Raw genomic sequence first — 19,034 nt, forward strand, 5'->3', positions numbered from 1 at the left:
AAAATTTGATTTTCGTGGAAAATGTATATTAATTACGTTTTGCTTTAAACCTTAAATTAATTTGAGTAAAAAATGAAATACGACATAGATACCGTATGCATGTATATACAGCCTGGTTCACCATGGCGTTGGATTAAAAGTATTTATTCGAACACACGCTTCTATAAAACCATAGATCAGGAGTCGGCAACCCCTGGCACGCGTGCTAAGGTTGGCACGCGAGGTGTTTTTTTATGGAACGCCAACCTATTTGCGTGTTTATATTAAAGTAACAATTTAACCTGTTACACTGCTTGTTTATAGTTTTTATCGTATCATTGTTATAAAATTCAGCCTTACATGCACAAAACACACTGCTTTATTATTGATATTTTGATATTATTGACTCTTTATTATTGATATCTGCTGGCACGAACCACTATTATTTAGAAAAACTTTGGCACGCGAGGTCATTAACACATGGAAATAACAAGTAAATTGGCACGCGTCGCCTAAAAGGTTGCCGACCCCTGCCATAGATACTATAATACTTTATAATATCTATGATAAAACAGATACAAGGTTGTTTTTAAAATGTCTGTGAGATATACAACCGCACGATACAATCTCGGCAGCTGCCAATCAATTTATGACCCATTCGGTCAGTTCTGAATCGACTGTTTAATGATCCGTTAGAACGATACTCGTTAAAACATTTTCTATCAATAAAAAGGGCAGCTTATAGCAGTGGCCGAAGAACGGTTATTATAGGAAAGGTTATGAGAAATAGTTTTGAGATCGCAAGAAGTAAAACGTTTCACAAGTCTGGCCTTGATGTTTTCATCGACATTATCTTTATTTGGGCGTAAAGATGAGCTATACATTTTTTGAATAAAAGACTTCGGACCATCGTGTTATAGCCTATATAGCCTTGACTAACGAACTTAAACGTAAAATTAGCCACAATGTGTTTACGTTAGTCAATTTGGCTGTCAACAAATATTGACGGAAATCAGTCGGTATCACTGCAGCGCGTTTAGCCATTCTCCTCCAAATGTGCTCACGCCGTTGCGTCCCAACGTTGCATGCCCATGTGCTTTAGAGGAGATGATTGTTTATGAGCAGTATTTCTCAACGTTTTTTTCCCTCTTGGAGCTTGTTCGTTTTAAAGCGCCTCCTTGGTAGAAAAAAGCTCAATGACGGTTTAACCCAGTGATTCCCAACCTTTCTGGGGCAGGCTACGCATCGTTACCGCTTACCACATGGCTTTTGAATTGATCTGCGCGCAATGTACGGCTATCTCTATAAAAGAAACTTCTAAACAATAATATCTCATCAATTGCCCCCAAATGTTGTCAGGGCAGTCATTTTTTCAGAAGTAATTCGGAGCCACTGTTTCGTGTAACAAAATCTACAAAAATAGAAAGGTGGCCTTTTTTAAAGACACTATTTGCAGTTTCACGTGATCGTGCTATTTAGTGATATACCAGTTATGTCAAAACATTTTATAACGGATATGGAGTTAATTGTTAACTTATTTGAATTGTGTCCTTATAGCTATATGTTTGTGGCTTTTTGGAACATAATCGTTTATGCGAGCAGAAATGAAAGGGTCCCCACACAAGTGTTTTTGCAATTTGGTAATGGTATTAATAGGGTGTAAAACAGGCACGTAAAAATTTGTTGAAATACGAAGAAGATGGAACAAATCAGAACTTCTCCTTTTTTCTTTATTAGCATCATATTTTTAATTAGGAATTAAATCAAGTGTGTTGGCTGTTTTGCAATTGTGAAATACAGAAAAAATTCTTTCCACATTTTGTAGCGAGAGATATGGGAAAATATTAAAAACCTTATTGTGACTTTGATTTTAATTTGTTTGTTTGATGCCTAGCTGGTTGGTGGTTTTAAGGAAAACAACAGAAAAAAAGTCACAAAAATTGTATTGGTATAAAATCACACAAATAAGTTTAAACACTTAGTTCATAATTTGTGAAAAATATTAAAGCAACTTGCATAAAAACATTCATTATAATTAGAACTTTATTCTGACCCATTGAACTTAATTAAAGTTTGAACAAACCAACATGATTCACAATAAAAGCAGTAAATGGTAAAGATACTGATATTTATAGTTGTTAAAAGTAGTAGCGCCAAAAATCAGTATTATTAAAGTAAAAAAGGAAACAGATAAATTATTTGTCGTTTAACACACAACATAAGAAATTGGGTTAAAAAATAATTAGAAACAAAGATTTGCATAGAAATATATATTATACAGACAATTATTTGCTAATACCTGCTTCAGCACACAAGATTACATATGTTAAACATAAGAAAACTAAAGCCTTGAATTTGGCGCACTTTCATTGGTATGTATGGACTTCAACCATTTTATGAGGCCATCATTCAACTGATCTGGGCACTCCTGACCAGTCCAGTGACTGCAATTTTTTATATGAAGCCTATCCAGTTTGTGGATTCGATTTTCCATTCCTTCTGTATATCTTGGCTTTAAAATAACATCATGCGAAGCAGTAACCATCAAAGCTGGAATACTGATTTTTCTCCCAGCAAAATGCCTCAGCCAGTTCCATGTCAACTCATAATTGCGATACCAATTTAATGGACCAGTGAAACCGGACTTCTCAAACTGCTGCACATAGTAGTTGAGTTCTTCATCAGTGAGAAAGCGTCCAGGTTTGATGTTGGGTGGGGCACCAACAAACATGCCACCACGTTTTCTCACATCACTTGCTTTCAGAGTAAGTTTTGAATCAAAAGCCTGAAACATGATTGAAATGGACCGTTTAATGTCTGACTCAAATTCTCTATCTGCATTGCCTGGCTCCATGAAATATAACTGGTAATCAAAAACACCAGGATTCTTTTGCATGCTCACCAGGGGACTTTGCTTAGGATTAATTGGGTAAAAAGGAGTGTTTACTCCACACACACCATTGAATCTATTAGGATATACCAGAGCTAAAGCCCAGGCAATTGAGCCACCCCAATCATGACCAACTACTGTTGCTTGAGCCACACCAATAACATCCATGAGGTTTAAAATATCGCTACACAGCTGTTTATGGTTGTAATCATCCATATTTGTTGAACTAATGGAGTCGCCATAGCCCCTCTGGTCAGGAACAATGACTCTGTATCCTGCACATACCAATGCTGGAATTTGGTGTCTCCATCCATACCAGGTGTCTGGAAAGCCATGAAGAAGAATCACAACAGGTCCTTCACCGGCATCAATGTAATGTAGTGTTGTATCTGCACTAACCTTGGCATAACAGTGTGACATATTGTTGGGTTTACATGGGGGAGGAAAAAGGCAGTCACCAGCAGTATGACATAGACTTAGGCCTGTTAACTTTTCCAGATCCTTTACTGCTTGCATTGGTTCAACAACTTTTATACACGAAATACCAAGTTTCTGTGCAGCTTTCAAGTTTAAACCTATATCATCAAGAAAAGCAGTTTCCAGTGGCTGAACTCCAAGTTTGTTGCAGGCATGAAGATAAATTAATGGATCTGGTTTTCTTAGGTTAATATGAGAAGACTGAACAACTTCACCAAAGTAGAATTTCAGTTGAAGCATAAAGTGCTCGGCTCTTCCTTTTTCAGGCTCTTTGTCTGATATCCAGTTGTTAGTTAGAATGCAAGTTTTAATACCATTCTTTTGCAGCTTTACTGCAGCTGAAATCACATCCAAATATGCCATCTTGACTATATCACTGTTTTGGTTTTCAGCTGATTGAAAACTGTGGAAAAGTTTTTCTGCACTAAATTCCACTGGCAATGTTAAACCGATGTCCAGGGCTATTTGGTTTGCCTCTTTTTCGAACATCTTATAAAATTCAGTGGTTGTATAAACACCAGTCTCAAGTTTGCAAAAGGAGTTGTTTGGCACTCCACTGGTGAAAACTTTAGGAAGAAAACTAGGTGGTAGACCCAAATTTCTGCCATAAGCAGCAATTGCTTTCTGTGGCTGTGGTAGGACCACACCACCCAGATCAAATAAAACAGCTTTTATATTTTTAATCATATTTGCTTCAGGTACAACCGCTTAGTGCATTAACAGCTCTATGATGATACAGTGATGTATTTGTCTGAGATCTGAAATATGCAACCAAGCATATCTGTTAATAATTAACTACAAGCACAAACAGATGACTAGCAGAAAAGTTTTGGACAGCTTAGGTTTGTCAATTAGTGGCTGGTTTTGTCCTACTTATCAACTTTTATTTATAATCAAAGTTTAAAACCATCAAACATTTGAAAAACCTTAATTTTGTTTAAATAAATATTGCCATGAAAAACAATCTGAGCAATTGAATACACACATATATGTATTTGCAATACTCTATTCAACAAACTAAATTTAAATAAAAAGTAGAAACGATAAACTAAACACAAACTAACAAATTGCAACGGTATGTAAATAGTTTTTTTGACCACAAATTTATCGTTTGGTCATGTCAGCTTTTATTAAACAAAACAAGAACTTCGCGGAAACAAGTTGACCAAAACAGAAAAGTTATTTATCTCTTACGAAAGTTGAAGAATTTAAGTTATCTTCCACTGCAATTGCAAAATTTTACTTACTTTTGACGACCTTGCGCAATCAGAACAGACTCACATGCATTGTCTATTGGGGAATCCCCTATTTTTATAATCAAGGAACAACAACAATAAATAAAACGGTGTGTTATAAAGCTGTAAGAATCAAATTTCCTGTTGGAAAGATACATAAAAAGTAAAATGACAAATAAATACACGGCTTGAAGTTAAGCAGTTAAAAAGAATCGTTGAGTGACTGGAATTTATTTGTCTACGATAAACAAAATACTATTTTCGAAGATTTAAAAGTTCATAACAAATTGTTTGCTTTTTTAAGTAGTGTTATAGCTCTTCGACAATAGCAGACATATCTGAGATAAAATACAAAATACTCCGTGGTATGATTTCTGTTGAATAAATAATTCACCAATTCCGACCAATGTTTGCTGATTGGTTGCAGAAGTGGCACTTGCGCGTTCTGTTTTGATGCACGTAAAACGTGCATACCAGGCTGTAGAAAAACTTTAAGTTTTGCTTAGACTTTGTGGTATCTCTCTGGTGAAAATCAACACAAAGTGTTTTACTCATTTACTGTGTACTAAGCCTCATAATTTTGTTTCATCGTAAGCTTATTCTAGCTATTTAGCCTTTTGAAAGGGTATGGCACGTGCTTTTGGATGTATTGGTGTGCATGCTTCGTTTCATATTTCGATGTTTGCAATTCTCACAATTTATTATTTATTTAGGTGCTGCAGATTTATTCCTGCAATGGTACAAAAAACAAAAATACAGGCGTTATTGCTGTAATTTTAATGATGTCTCCATCAAGTGGGCATTCCTCGGCCAGTGGAGAGTTATGGGGCTTCCCGTTAATGCCAAATAAAATCACTGTGGATATTCTTTTGCCCACTGGAATCTACATTTCCGTTGACACCACCCGTGAGTGTGGCCTCATACAATTAAAGAGCAAAGCCTGGGAGCTTGCCCGTGATCAACCTCTTTTCCAGCTGTTATCCGATCAAAGTTCCTATGTATTTGTTGGCATAACAAAGGATGCAAAGCGAGAGGAATTTTATGATGAACAACGCCGGATATGCGATATTCATTTGTTTCAGCCTGTGATAAAATTGGTTGAGGCCGAGGGCAATCGAGAGGAAAAAATTCTAAAAAGAGCCATAACACAAGCCATTGGAGTGTCAGTCAGTGAATTTGAACGCACCAAGAACCCAGAAGTTGAAGATTTCAGAAGAAATATTGGTGCAATGTGTAAGGCAGCTGTTGAAAAACGGAATTCGTCCACAAATCCACATGACATGATTGCATACTCTCATCCACCCAAGGTTGAATCATCTCCAAATTTACCTAAACACACTTGTGAAAATTTGCTTGGAAAAAACTCTGTCGTGATTCGTGTGTGGATGACACAGAAAAACTCATATCAAACAAATAAGTCTGTTTGTGTTGCTTACAATGCTACACCTACTGCCATTATTAATGAGGTTTTAAGGAAGAAATCCCGTTCGATGATAAAGCAAAATAGTAATTCGGACATGCAGAAAATCTATGTGCTTAAAGTTTCCGGCCTAAATGAATATTTGGAAGGAAACTACCCCATCAGCCAGTATAAATACGTTCGACAGTGTATTAACAGGGATGAGCTACCTGATTTGGTCCTGGTACAGACACATGATGTTTTAAAGACCCTTTCCAAGTGCCAAGATTACATGCCAGCAAAAATTCCCAAATACAAACAGGAAACAAGAGTTCACAAAAGCTTTTTTGCTGTGTCAGTGACAGACAACTTTCGACTCCGTGTTAGCTCTGGAAGTTACCTAAATGTTGGCGATAATCTCTATGTATATGTATGTTTGTACCATGGTACAACCGCACTGTGTTTACCTCAGAAAACAGTGGAACTTGACAGCACAGAAGCGCCTAAATGGAATCAGTGGCTTGAGTTTAACATTTCTGTTTGTGACATTCCAAGAGCCGCAAAACTGTGCTTATCAGTTTGTGGTGTCAGAAAGAAGAAGGATGAACATTGGCCACTCGCTTGGGTAAACATTCCTCTGTTCAATTACTGTGGTCAGTTGGTCCAAGGTCAGTACACTGTCGGCTTGTGGCACCCGCCATGTCATATGGATGGATTTCTTCATCCTATTGGTATCAGTGGATCCAATCCATGCAAAGAGATGCCCTGCCTTAAACTTGAATTTGACACCTTTGGAGCTGTAGTCAAGTTTGCGAATGACAATCCAGGCAATGATGATGTGGATGAATATGCATTTCTTGACACATCTCCACAAAGCAATCAGAGTCCCAATGATTTTGATGACAGAAATACCAAAGAAACCATCATGCATGTGATTCAGAACATTGCTAATCGTGATCCTTTATACCAACTTACAGCTGATGAAAAGTCAATGTTGTGGAATTACAGAATTATGTGCATGAGCATACCAGAATCTTTGCCTAAGCTGTTGCAATCTGTACAATGGGAGAAAAGGGAAAGTGTGAAAGAGATGTATGGAATACTAAGAAATTGGAAGCATGTAGCACCAGAGGTTGCTCTTGAATTACTAGATAGCAACTATCCAGACCCTGTGGTACGTCAGTTTGCAACAAAATGTCTGGATATAGGATTGACGGATGATGGTTTGCTGATGTATTTGCTGCAACTCGTAACTGCTTTAAAGTTTGAGGCCTATTTGGATAATGCTTTATTTCGGTTTTTGCTGTCAAAAGCTTTCACTAATATGAGAATTGGGCATTATCTATTTTGGCATTTAAAGTCTGAAATGCATGATGTACAGGTGTCAATGAGATTTGGTCTGTTTCTTGAAGCATATTGCCGATCATGTGGAGCTTACCTTCCACAACTGGTGCGACAAACTGAGATAGTTGAAAAGCTTGTGAATGTCAGCACCATTTTACAAAAAGAAGATACTGTGTCACAGAAATCTCTCAGAGATCATTTAATGAAGCCTGATTACGAGGAGCTTTTGAACCACAATTTAAGTGCCCTAAACCCTGCATGTGAACTGAAAGACCTGTGTGTGGATATGTGTGAGGTCAAGTCCTCAGCAAAGAAACCAATTATTCTTCAGTGGAAAAGTAGCAACACCATTACTGACTGCACCCCATCAATTCATGGAATACTATTTAAAAATGGGGATGACCTTCGACAAGATATGCTAACTTTGCAGATTTTGCGAGTCATGGATGATATATGGCAAACTGACAACCTGGACCTCTGTATTTCTCCCTACATGTGTATCTCCATGGGTCAAAATGTTGGCATGATTGAGATTGTTAAACATGCTGAAACAATTATGAGTGTGCAAAAGAAGGGTGGTGTTGTTGGATCGCTGCAACTTAGATCAGGTACACTACACCAGTGGCTTAAAGACCACAATCAAGGTGAAAAGCAATATCACAAAGCTGTGTACAACTTCACACGATCATGTGCTGGCTATTGTGTAGCAACTTTGGTGCTTGGGATTGCTGACAGACATAATGACAACATCATGATTAAAAAGAATGGCCAAATGTTTCATATTGATTTTGGCCACTTTTTAAACCACAAGAAAAAGAAGTACGGAATCTGCAGAAATCGTGTCCCATTTGTTCTGCCAGGTGATTTTATGCGCATAATTTGCAGAGGTGCTGCATCAGATATTGCTAAAACGGATGACTACAAGAACTTTGAGGATCTTTGTTGCCGTGCCTACCTCTCCCTTCGAGCCAAGGCAAATGTCATAATCAACTTATTGTCAATGATGCTTGGTGCTGGAATTCCTGAACTTACCTGCTTTGAAGACATTGAATATGTTCGCAATTCACTTGCTTTAGAGAAAAGCACAGAAGAAGCAGTTTCCTACTTCTTGGGCTGCCTATCTGCTGCTCAGCAAAAGCAGTGGACCACCAAAGTTGATTGGGTTTGCCATGCTGTCCGACACAGTGTCAGAAAGTGACTTCTGTGTTTGAACTTGTTTATTTTGTGTCTGAGATGTAATGCATCCATTACATGTTGCTCCCCAATGTAAAAGGCAATACCTATTTTTTGTTGGTTTCTAAGTTTCATTGGTTCCAAATAACAACTGGACCACAAAACTGAGAAAATAGCACACACTTTTGTCCCGGGCCAATAATGCTAAATGCATGGTACTCTATATTTCAGGATTGGTAATCTTTGTCTTTAATTATAACACAAGTTAAAAGATCCTTGAACATTCCCATTTATTTGATAGAAGGTATGCTATTTGATGCAGGATTTTATTGTGTGGTACAATATACATTATTGATGTGTTTTTATATTTTTTTTACTTAAATGAGTGCTTTTGTTTGGCCTAAAACAGTTTCAAATGTGTTCTGTGCGCCTTAGTACAGTGCCGGAACTTTAATGTTCCATTTTGTACATATATATACCAGTTCCAAATGTACGTGCTAAAAATGTCCTTTTTTGTGTTTCATATTTTTTGTGCAATTATTTGGTTTGTTCTTCCTGATTGTTACTGTTTAAATGAAACCACTAACATCACAGTTTTGCAATTTGGTAAATCTTGAAGCCTCTTTGTGTGATGGTATGATTTACAGATAATATGGCTCAAAAAAAATTAAAATTTGGTGCCAAAAAGTTGAAGGTGTAAATATATGTATATTTGTTTTATTTTGCACATCTACATACGTTTTTTGGTGGTAAAAAAGATGGTCACAAAGGTGTTAAATGGTAACTGTATTACCAAGTTATAATGGCCATTGCTGAAATCTACTTCCAACCACTGGCTTAAGTGTGGCAATTTTGCAAGAAAAATATAACTTGAATATCTTTCATTTTTGCACTTGAGTGATGTGTATGGTTGTATGACAGTTGTCCTTTACTGATTGTCATGCCGTACATGTTTTGACCTGTAACAGCCGCTGGTATGTGGGTACGTTTCCATTGACGTACCTCACTGTTCTGAGATTTTCGTCTTCAATGTCTATATCTGTGACCTTCTCCATCCATCCATTCACCTTTATCAGCATACTTGTGTGCGTTTATGATTCTTTCGTTATTCGTTAGTGGCGTTCTTATTAAACAAATTTCTGCGTATTTGTGTGCGTCAAAACGTTGAGTTGTTTGGGACAGATTTTTGCCAGACAAAAAATGCTAATCTTTGGGCAAATAGTCTTCACCAAAACCGATATGTTGTTGCTAAGACTGGCCGTACGATATGTAGCTAAAATCATCAAAAAGTACGGTATGCAAAGAACAATGAAGTACGGGTACATTGTGATGGTACACAGAATCAATTATGGTTGATGAAATGGTTGTTTTTCGGTCGTTTCCATTTGCGAAGGATATTGCAGCTTTGCAATTGACCAAAACATTTTAACCTGTTTACCACGTGATTTCATCGCAATCTCACCGTACCCTGCAATGTAATTCCCGGTCACATAACGCTTGTAGTAACGGTGCAGCTGCAGCGCGTTTACCATCCATACACCAAATGTCCCGTCAACTTTGTCGCGCTTGTACGTATCAACGCTGCGCACCTGGCAAAACAAACTCAACTACTAAACCAGAAGAAATAAATGTTGCTGACGTCATGGCTTTATATTTGGTGCTTATAGTTGGATGATAGCTTTGTAAAAAAATATTCGCGCTCTTTGGCTGCAGTTGCATTGCCCTTAATGATACAACAAATCTGTCTCTTAACCTGGCTCAAAAATTAGAGTGTGAACTCAAAAATCCCTGAGCGTGTCAAGGTTACAGGTTTGTCAACTGTATTATCAAAAAATCGCACATGAAAATAACAGAGACGGTTGGCCGAAACATTTTGGCCAAATATGCTGTTTTCAATAATTCGGTTTCGGCCCCAACTTTTTTGAAAACTCGGCCGAAACCGAACTTTTTGACTGCATGGAATTAATGCATAAACTTTCATTTTCGCCAAAACGAAACACCATAAATTAACTAATTGCTGTATCTATTTTGCAGACAACGTGGCTCGTATTTTTTATAGATTCTATATAAAATACGAGCATGGGCGCCGCCACCTATGGGCAAGAGGGGTCACTTTCTGCCGGCGCCCATGAATACGAGCCACGTTGTCTGCAAAATTTTACAAGTTTAGTAAAGCTTCCGCATTGTGAAAGTGATTTGAAGTGTCATAATTGAGTGAACTCTCATCAACAACACAAGGTGTAATTGAAAACAACTTCCAAAAGGGATTCTAGGTTCGGCCTAAATTATCCGGCCCGGTTTTTACAACTCTTCAAAAGATCAAGCTTTTTTTGTAACATTTCAGAAACGACAAAAGTGTTGCCAGGCATTTGCACAAGCAAATACCAAGCTAACTTTCGCCGAAAAACAATTCGTTTAGGTTTGTTGCATGAAAAACACTGAGGAAAACTCACATTTACAGTACTATCACAGGCTGTACACAATTCGCACAGAAAGAAATTAGCGACCTGGTGTTGTAGTAGAATGTAGACCAATGACAATTTTGTTTGCAGTACGACTGGAAGTGGGTTAAGATTTTAACATTATTCTGCTTCAGTACCTTAATCACAGTTACTCATGCGTCACGAAATACGTATCGGCACGTGACAACTGACAAGTTTCTCTTGCTTTCGGATCAAAATAAATAAATAATAGGACGTTGCAAGCAAAATAAAAACTTAAAATGCTTAATTAAAAATGTTAAAAAAGTTGGAGTTACAAAATACTACGTCGAAACACCAAAGGAGGTTATAAGTGTTATGCATTGTACTTTCAGGCATTTGTTTGCGATGAAATAGAACATGTATAAAACGATTTGGGTATTGTTAATTGTCCATTGTGTGCAAATTTCATGTGAATGTATTTTGAAAGATCCGTCAGACAAATTGTCACAGTCGCTTTTGAAGAAACTTGACCCACTAAAAGAATATGTGTAAGTTAAACTTGTTTAGAACTTCGTAAAATATACATTTATTTGTGCTTTTCTTATATCATAACTTCATACATTACCATAACACCACTTGCTAGGAGTCAAGGACCAACAACATGTCTTCTTACCTAGCAATAGTCTGTATTCTTTCACCGTTATTTGCCAACATCACTTACCGGGTATTAGTTCATTGCATCAAATTTTATGAAAAATCGGAGCAAAAAAATCAGAGCCAGTATATTGGTGTATAACATAACAACGTTACACCAATATACTGGCTCTGATTTTTTTGCTCAGATTATTCAAAACCGTGAATAGTGTACCTAAGTTTATGAAAAATATAGTTACAGTTATGTGTAATGGGTGCCATTCTTCCTTTGCAACATTTAATTGCAGCAGATACATCTTTACAGTCATTGCACATTCAACATTGTTAATTTTCCACCCAAACCGTCAGATCTAAAACACTGTTTACACCTAACTTTAGGTTTAAGGACACCTATAAAGATGAAGAACAAGACAAATATATTTATACAATGAGGATCTGTGAGTCTGTTTCTTCAAAATTAGAATATGTGGGGGTTATCCAAGAAGATGTTGTTGCACCTCCAGATGGTCTCTCAACGAGAAAAATTGGCCTGACCAACAGCACTGTTATAAAAGGAGGCAGAGACTGGATAATGCTTACATACATGAATGGCGACAACTACCATAGTCATTGTAGTAAATCAAAAAGGCAGGCTCATATTATGATTGTATGTGATCCATATCACCTCAAGGTATGTTGATTATGGAAAAGAGAATTTCATATTTGATTGTAAACAGCAACCCCTTCTCAGGGAAGATTTAAAGTGCTGTATGAAGAGCCTGACTTGGAAACTGAAAGTGAATGCTTTTACATGATGGAGGTTGCCAGCAGTGTGGCTTGTTCCCAGCAAGGTCTTAGTACTGGTTCAGTTATGTTAATAGTGTAAGTATTTTATTTGGCGTTACTACACAAAATGAGAACCATTTTAGCTTGAAAACATATTTTGTGCAGATTTTTTAGTGTGCTTGGTACATACTTGATTATTGGAGCAATCTACAAACGATGCATGTACGGATCAAAAGGCAAAGACCAAATACCTAACATCGGTTTTTGGAAATCATGTGGTACATTACAGGCTGTATGTCAATTGGAAGCTGTTAAAACGGTTAATCAATTTTTCCAGTAATACTGTTTCTATTGTTTATTGTAGGATGGATGCAACTTTCTATGCAGATGTCAAGAAGGGGCATACAGTGATAGTAGACCTTACCATGGTATTGCCGATGATCAGCTAGATGATGAAATAGATGACGAACACTTGTTACCCATGTGAAGATGTTTTTTATTTGTGGCCTTGGAAATGGCCAAATCAAATTGTGCAATACTGGTAACAGAGGCAGTAATTTAAATCCCCAGAAATTGCCTTTTTTTAATTTTTTGACTGCAACATTTAAGATTAAATGCTGCCCTGATTTATCTACTGCTTGTTATTAGGTACAATATAATTTTGAGTATTCCAGGTTGTCAGTTTGAAATTCATGAAGTAAATACTATATCTATGTACCAACGAATTCACACCAAATATCCATGTGCACTATGCAGTTATTTCATCTGATGTGAATAAATCCACAATTTATTTTGTGCTGTGGTGTGTTATTTCCGACTGAACGCCATCATATCAGAAGGTGGGGATTTCAAACATAATGAAAACAACAGCTTTATTTTTTATCAGTGCGATTTCGAACAATTCTTACTCGCATAAATTCTCTTAATTCAGCCTCAGTAAGAGTCTCTTTCCATAGGTTTTGCTCAAACCAGTTATTGACAAGTTTACTTTTCTCTTCTTCTGTCAGCTTTGGTGGTTCTTTTTTCAATCCTAATTTTTTCCATTCTCTGCAAAAGGAAACAGTTGTTTAATGTAGTACAAAATTCAGTTAAGTGAGGTCCTTATATTTTATGTAAAGTTGTTTTAACATTTTTTCTAAAAATAAAAACAGAAGAGCCTAAGATATAGAAGGCTTTTGCCTAAGTATGTGAATTTATGGTTGAAGTTGTAATAGCGAATCATAGCAAACATTCCAAGACAATTTCTGACCAATCTTTAAATATGAACCTCAAAAGGTTATGTGTGAATAAATCCTCGTTCACCTTTTGTTGGTTAACAGGCAAAACTGGGTAATTATAAGCAGTTCACAACTTTAAGAAACCTAAAGTTTAAATAGATTTGATCCACTTTTTCAGGCAATGGGTAAAAGGTAGACCAGACCAGACCAAAGAAAAACTTGGACCAAACAATCATTATTTAAAGGTAGAAAGATGATTTTCATTTAAAACTACCTTTAAACCACACGCTTAAAAAAATCCCAAGTCCCCATCCTCCCGGAAGAGGAATGGAAGTAAGATGAACTTTACATTCATTAACCCCTTGTAAATCCTCAAACTCATTGTTAGATAACAAATTATACATCATCTGAAAGGTATTTAAAATATCTTTCGTTTGGTGTAAGTTTCATACTTCAGCAAAGATGTTACGACAGCAAACACGCAGGAAAACTGAAAAAAAGTCCTCATTAATGATCGAAGCAGGAAAAGACCACCTATACCTCCATTTTTATCATAAAATCATACAGTTTCTACCTTTAAATAATGATTTTATTGTTTTAATAAATACAACATATCCACAGCGCTACAAGGCGCCACTGGTCCAAGTTTTTCTTTGGTCTGGTCTGGTCTACCTTTTACCCATTGCCACTTTTTCATGATCAAAACAGGAAAAACATGCTACACCACACAGAAAAAAAATATAAAAACAAGATATGTCCCTTTATTAAAGACAACCCATAATAAATTAGACACAATGCCTCAGTGTACTTTGGGAAAAGAGGGCCTTCTTTTATAGGTCCAGGCAAATAGTATTTGCAAACCCATGCCTTACGACAATTGTAATGTTTCGTAGAAAGTATTAATGTAGAAAAATTACAATGAAACATACAGTTTAAGCTCCTGTGCATGCTTTTTCTTTCTGTTTCTCAGTTTTGCAGTAATTTGTTGAACATAAAGTTTTTTATGTTGCTGTCTCCATCTTAGAAGTCTATAACAATAAAAAAATAGGCAATTTTATGGCAAACAAAATTCTTTGCAAAACCAAACCTGTGTCTTCTCATCCTTCTTTGTCGCCAAAATAAATCCTGTTTGTTTGCTTTAATTCCATTGTTACTATTAGAAACAGGACAATCACCAATCACTGTTTTTTCATTTTCAAAAGCCGAATTGTTATCAGTACGAGGGACTTCATATTCAAAAATGAATCTGTCTAAAATACTTGGACACATTTTTTCTTTTGCAGTGTGTGGTAGGAAAGGTATAGTCTTTGCCTCCTTTACAAGGTTATTTGTTAGAATTGGATTTTTCGGTGGAATTGTATGTGGAACAATTTTTGGAATAGATATTGAGCATCCATTGATGAATGTTGATAAAAATCTTGTGTATACACTCACTACATTCTTTTTGACCAGAACTTTGTTAATTGTGTTCATTTTTATTTCAAGGCAAAATCCACATGTTAATGAGTTGTTAGAAAATCAAGAAACACCTAAAAAACATAACCAACTGTTTATGGACATGTCCCAGGTTTTCTAAATAAACAACATCAATAAATATATTGCTAAACAACACACCTACAATATTATTAATGATTTTTAACAATCAAGTGTCTAAATATAGTGTCAGATTACGACAGTTTATAATTGGCCATGTAGCTCATTACAACAAATGGTTGCAGGCAGTCGGATAAAAGTGCCGATTTTTAAAACGGTCATAACATTACCAAAACAAGATGGAAAGATCTGAAATGTGCAGAAGTACTAGATATAACATCAAATTAGGAAGCCATACCCCAAAAATTGCAAAAAATAAAATATATTGGTTCGAAAGTCTCAGAGAAGGCAGAAAAATATGAACAATTGACCTGTTTAAAATGTTAAATAAAACACTGTTACGGACAATCGATTTTTATGAAATTTACAGCATTTATTAATAAGGTATACAACTATGTTTGTGCAAAATTTCATTACCTACCTATTTGTACAACAAAAGTTATGGAAGTTCAAACTTCACACCTTATCGACGGCTATTTCCAAAGCCACGAGCCGCTGCCCGTCTTAACGACCTATCAACACCTTTCCAAAATAAAACACTGTTACGGCCAATCGATTTTTATGAAATTTACAGCATTTATTAATGAGGTATACAACTATGTTTGTGCAAAATTTCATTACCTACCTATTTGTACAACAAAAGTTATGGAAGCTCAAACTTCACACCTTATCGACGGCTATCTCCAAAGCCACGAGCCGCTGCCCGTCATAACGACCTATCAACACCTTTCCAAAACCTATCAACACCAAAAAGGTTTATGAAAGCTTACCTAGCATAATGCCTGACCACAGCAAAAACCATGGCAGAACATGAGTTTGAATGGCATCTATGAACTTTGGTGCATGATAAGGGTTGTTTTTTGGTGCGATTGTCCGCTGTCTTTTGCTTTTGAAATTATCTCCGCAAAGTACTGTTTGTTTTTTTCTGATTGGTGGCCGTCGGTGTTTGATAGAAACTCCCCCGAATCCTGCTAAATAAACAAATATCACGATATTGTTACGATGAAAAATTCGATGCCAACTTACATCACTTGGATTTGATTCTATTAGGTCTTTAAGTTCCGCGAAGCTTGCTTCAGCTATTTCTTTACACTTTGTTGTGCACACCACGGCCAGATGGTGAACTACAAAGGAAAGATCAGCCAGCGAGGTTGATAAGACCATCATACCAAAGGTGTGCATCCCGAATTTGTAATGCCGGGGAAAGCTGAAAAAAGAAATGAAAAAAGGGTTAGTTTTGCAACATTTACTACAACTTAAAAAGGATTTTTTACAACATTCACTTACTTTTGTTTTGTCATTCGTTTAGCATTCTTCATTATGTGACTTGCACAAAGATGAAGAAATGGTTGATCAACAAAGGTTTCTTCATGTTTCCCCGTAGCGATTTGCCAGCAAGTCGTCAAATATAAGTCAATTTGTGTTTGAAACACAGATGAAATAATGGCGTTTATAAACGCCATACTTCCGTCGCAAATCATCATTCATTAATAAATGCTGTAAATTTCATAAAAATCGATTGGCCGTGACAGTGTTTTATTTTGGAAAGGTGTTGATAGGTCGTTAAGACGGGCAGCGGCTCGTGGCTTTGGAGATAGCCGTCGATAAGGTGTGAAGTTTGAACTTCTATAACTTTTGTTGTACAAATAGGTAGATAATGAAATTTTGCACAAACATAGTTGTATACCTCATTAATAAATGCTGTAAATTTCATAAAAATCGATTGGCCGTAACAGTGTTTTATTTAACATTTTAAACAGGTCAATTGTTCATATTTTTCTGCCTTCTCTGAGATTTTCGAACAAATATATTTTATTTTTTGCAATTTTTTGGGTATGGCTTCCTAATTTGATGTTATATCTAGTACTTCTGCTCATTTCAGATCTTTCCATCTTGTTTTGGTAATGTTATGACTGTTTTAAAAATCGGCACTTTTATCCGACTGCCTGCAACCATGCGGCTGGCGAAAGTGCGGCTGGGGAACCTTTGGTGTTGCAGTTAGTGTGCCTGGGTATACTCAGTAAGTATAGAATTAAAAGCTAAAAAAACAAATATATCCCCAACTTTCAAATAGATGCCCAACGTTCATTAGAAACTTGGCAATAAGAATTCGGTCAACTTCAACAACTTGCAAAACACGATAAGAATCACCACACCAGTATCATGTCGGATTGTCGGTGTTGAAATTGAACACAGGAACCCGGCACTCCAGTCTTTACTCTCGTTCATCTGGAACATTTTGCAATATATCCTAACGTTGTTTAATTAGGATTTAAATTGTATGTATACGGCCGCCGGCCGGATTTTCTCCGTTAACATGAATAAAAAAATTTTGCAATGTTTTCCGGGTCGAGCTATCTGCTTTGCGCAGTGTTATGTTTGTTTGTACGCCGAATTTGTGCAACGTTTGTGGGAGTGATGATCGCAAAAGTACAAATGCTTATGTTTAAAATGACGGAACGATCACATAGCTACATACCGTTATTTCTATTCCGGTATTTCGTTTTGGACATTTGACATGAAACAGCTGCTTACAATTTCTCGTCGTCGCGCCAGAATAGTAAATAAGAGATCCAACGATGTTGTTTTGGGGTCAATCTTTTAATTTTAAATGACAAATGTTGTGTGACGTTATAACGTTGTAGCGGTTGCGACATAATTTGTGCAAACTTTGCAATATTTGTTTACCAAAATAGCTCGTTTTTGATTCGCTAGCTCAAAGGCTGCGAGGAAGTTAAAATGTATAGCAACCAAATCCCACTGTAATGACAAATCGTGTTCGGACTTTGTAATATTTCCTGTCGCAGTTAATTAGGATGCAGATGCAACTTTGTGATCTGGTGTTTATGTGCTTTAACCGTATGTTTTGTCTCGTGCTGTGATTGGACGATGCTTTATGTGGTAATTGTGCAAGAGCCAATCGCAAGAGCACATGTGTACGATTTAACGCCTTTATCCGGAGTATATATATAAACCGCACTCGTTCATTTCGATCTTTTCTCTTGCCTCTCTTTCTGTCTCTTCTCCTGCAATAAACAAACGAACCGAAGTGCAAGACACGTGTGTGGAGTTTTTAGGACTCCGGTCCTGACAAGCCGAGGGGCTTGGGAGATAAAGGACGGTGGTATACCTCTTTAATTTGTAGTGACGCGGTTGTAACCTTGAGACTCATCAGCGAACGTTTATAGTGACTCGGTTTATAGCTTGTACCGAGACAACTTATTTAACACTACAACGTCTCGACAAAAATGGTATTGTGTGCCAACTTTCTTTCTTTGCTCGGTGAAGAGTTGCAAACGCCACAAAAAGATATTATTTTAAAGGCCGAAATACAACCAAAACGGGTCGCCGTATTTTGTCAAGAAGTAATAAATTCACAAACAGAAGTGCAAGACACCTGTTTTAAGTTAAAAAACGTCCAGAATAAAAACATGTCGTTCCGAATCCAATAAAAAGCCGCCTGATTCATACCGGCAACGTTGTTTGGTCAGGAATTTGGCCGATTAGCTCGATGCGTCTAACCACCTAATAAATTTGTGAAAGGGGGTTGTTACCAAAAGGTTGAGAAACGCACTGGTATAAAGAAAAGGCACACATAATTTACTTACTTTCATCAGACATTTTTTCCTTTTCGACGCCCTAAAATATCTTGTAATTTATTCACCACATGCACTGCGAAAGTGTCGTCATAGTGCGCATAATTTTATTACAATGTGACGTAATAGACAGCCAAAATAGAAACGATGCAGACACAAATAACAACATTCACAATACTACATGATGTCGTAGTGAAAAAGAGGCTTACCTTTTCACTAATTGAGAATAGAATGCGGGTAAACATAGAGTTACACAATTTCCATATCTTTATGACCCCCTTTTCCGTTA

The 19,034-nt window shown here is 36.7% G+C and overlaps 5 protein-coding genes across 5 annotated transcripts; 2 read left to right on the forward strand and 3 right to left on the reverse strand.

The window, feature by feature from the left end:
* Positions 1-1,905: 1,905 nt before the first annotated feature.
* LOC145230520 (bifunctional epoxide hydrolase 2-like) lies at positions 1,906-4,712 on the reverse strand. Its single transcript, XM_080095963.1, has 2 exons — positions 4,594-4,712; positions 1,906-4,104 (listed from the first exon to the last, which is right to left on the reverse strand). The coding sequence occupies exon 2, from the start codon at positions 4,031-4,033 to the stop codon at positions 2,321-2,323; it is 1,713 nt and encodes a 570-aa protein (XP_079952089.1). The 5' UTR covers positions 4,034-4,104; positions 4,594-4,712; the 3' UTR covers positions 1,906-2,320.
* Positions 4,713-5,298: 586 nt separating this feature from the next.
* On the forward strand, positions 5,299-9,643 carry LOC145230212 (phosphatidylinositol 4,5-bisphosphate 3-kinase catalytic subunit alpha isoform-like). Its single transcript, XM_080095596.1, has one exon. It carries the CDS (start codon positions 5,361-5,363, stop codon positions 8,520-8,522), a length of 3,162 nt encoding a protein of 1,053 aa, XP_079951722.1. The 5' UTR covers positions 5,299-5,360; the 3' UTR covers positions 8,523-9,643.
* Positions 9,644-11,286: 1,643 nt separating this feature from the next.
* On the forward strand, positions 11,287-13,134 carry LOC145229869 (cation-dependent mannose-6-phosphate receptor-like). The gene is made up of 5 exons (XM_080095206.1): positions 11,287-11,468; positions 11,953-12,244; positions 12,305-12,435; positions 12,505-12,631; positions 12,704-13,134. The coding sequence occupies exons 1-5, from the start codon at positions 11,338-11,340 to the stop codon at positions 12,824-12,826; spliced, it is 804 nt and encodes a 267-aa protein (XP_079951332.1). The 5' UTR covers positions 11,287-11,337; the 3' UTR covers positions 12,827-13,134.
* Positions 13,135-13,194: 60 nt separating this feature from the next.
* Positions 13,195-15,096, reverse strand: LOC145229870 (uncharacterized). The gene is made up of 3 exons (XM_080095207.1): positions 14,644-15,096; positions 14,486-14,584; positions 13,195-13,386 (listed from the first exon to the last, which is right to left on the reverse strand). The coding sequence occupies exons 1-3, from the start codon at positions 15,027-15,029 to the stop codon at positions 13,212-13,214; spliced, it is 660 nt and encodes a 219-aa protein (XP_079951333.1). The 5' UTR covers positions 15,030-15,096; the 3' UTR covers positions 13,195-13,211.
* An 809-nt stretch (positions 15,097-15,905) lies between these two features.
* Positions 15,906-16,624, reverse strand: LOC145229871 (uncharacterized). The gene is made up of 2 exons (XM_080095209.1): positions 16,437-16,624; positions 15,906-16,356 (listed from the first exon to the last, which is right to left on the reverse strand). Exons 1-2 carry the CDS (start codon positions 16,610-16,612, stop codon positions 15,906-15,908), a joined length of 627 nt encoding a protein of 208 aa, XP_079951335.1. The 5' UTR covers positions 16,613-16,624.
* Between the last annotated feature and the right edge of the window lie 2,410 nt (positions 16,625-19,034).

Source organism: Phallusia mammillata, chromosome 5, assembly GCF_965637545.1.
Source record: "Phallusia mammillata chromosome 5, kaPhaMamm4.hap1.1, whole genome shotgun sequence".
NCBI classification, from domain to species: domain Eukaryota; kingdom Metazoa; phylum Chordata; class Ascidiacea; order Phlebobranchia; family Ascidiidae; genus Phallusia; species Phallusia mammillata.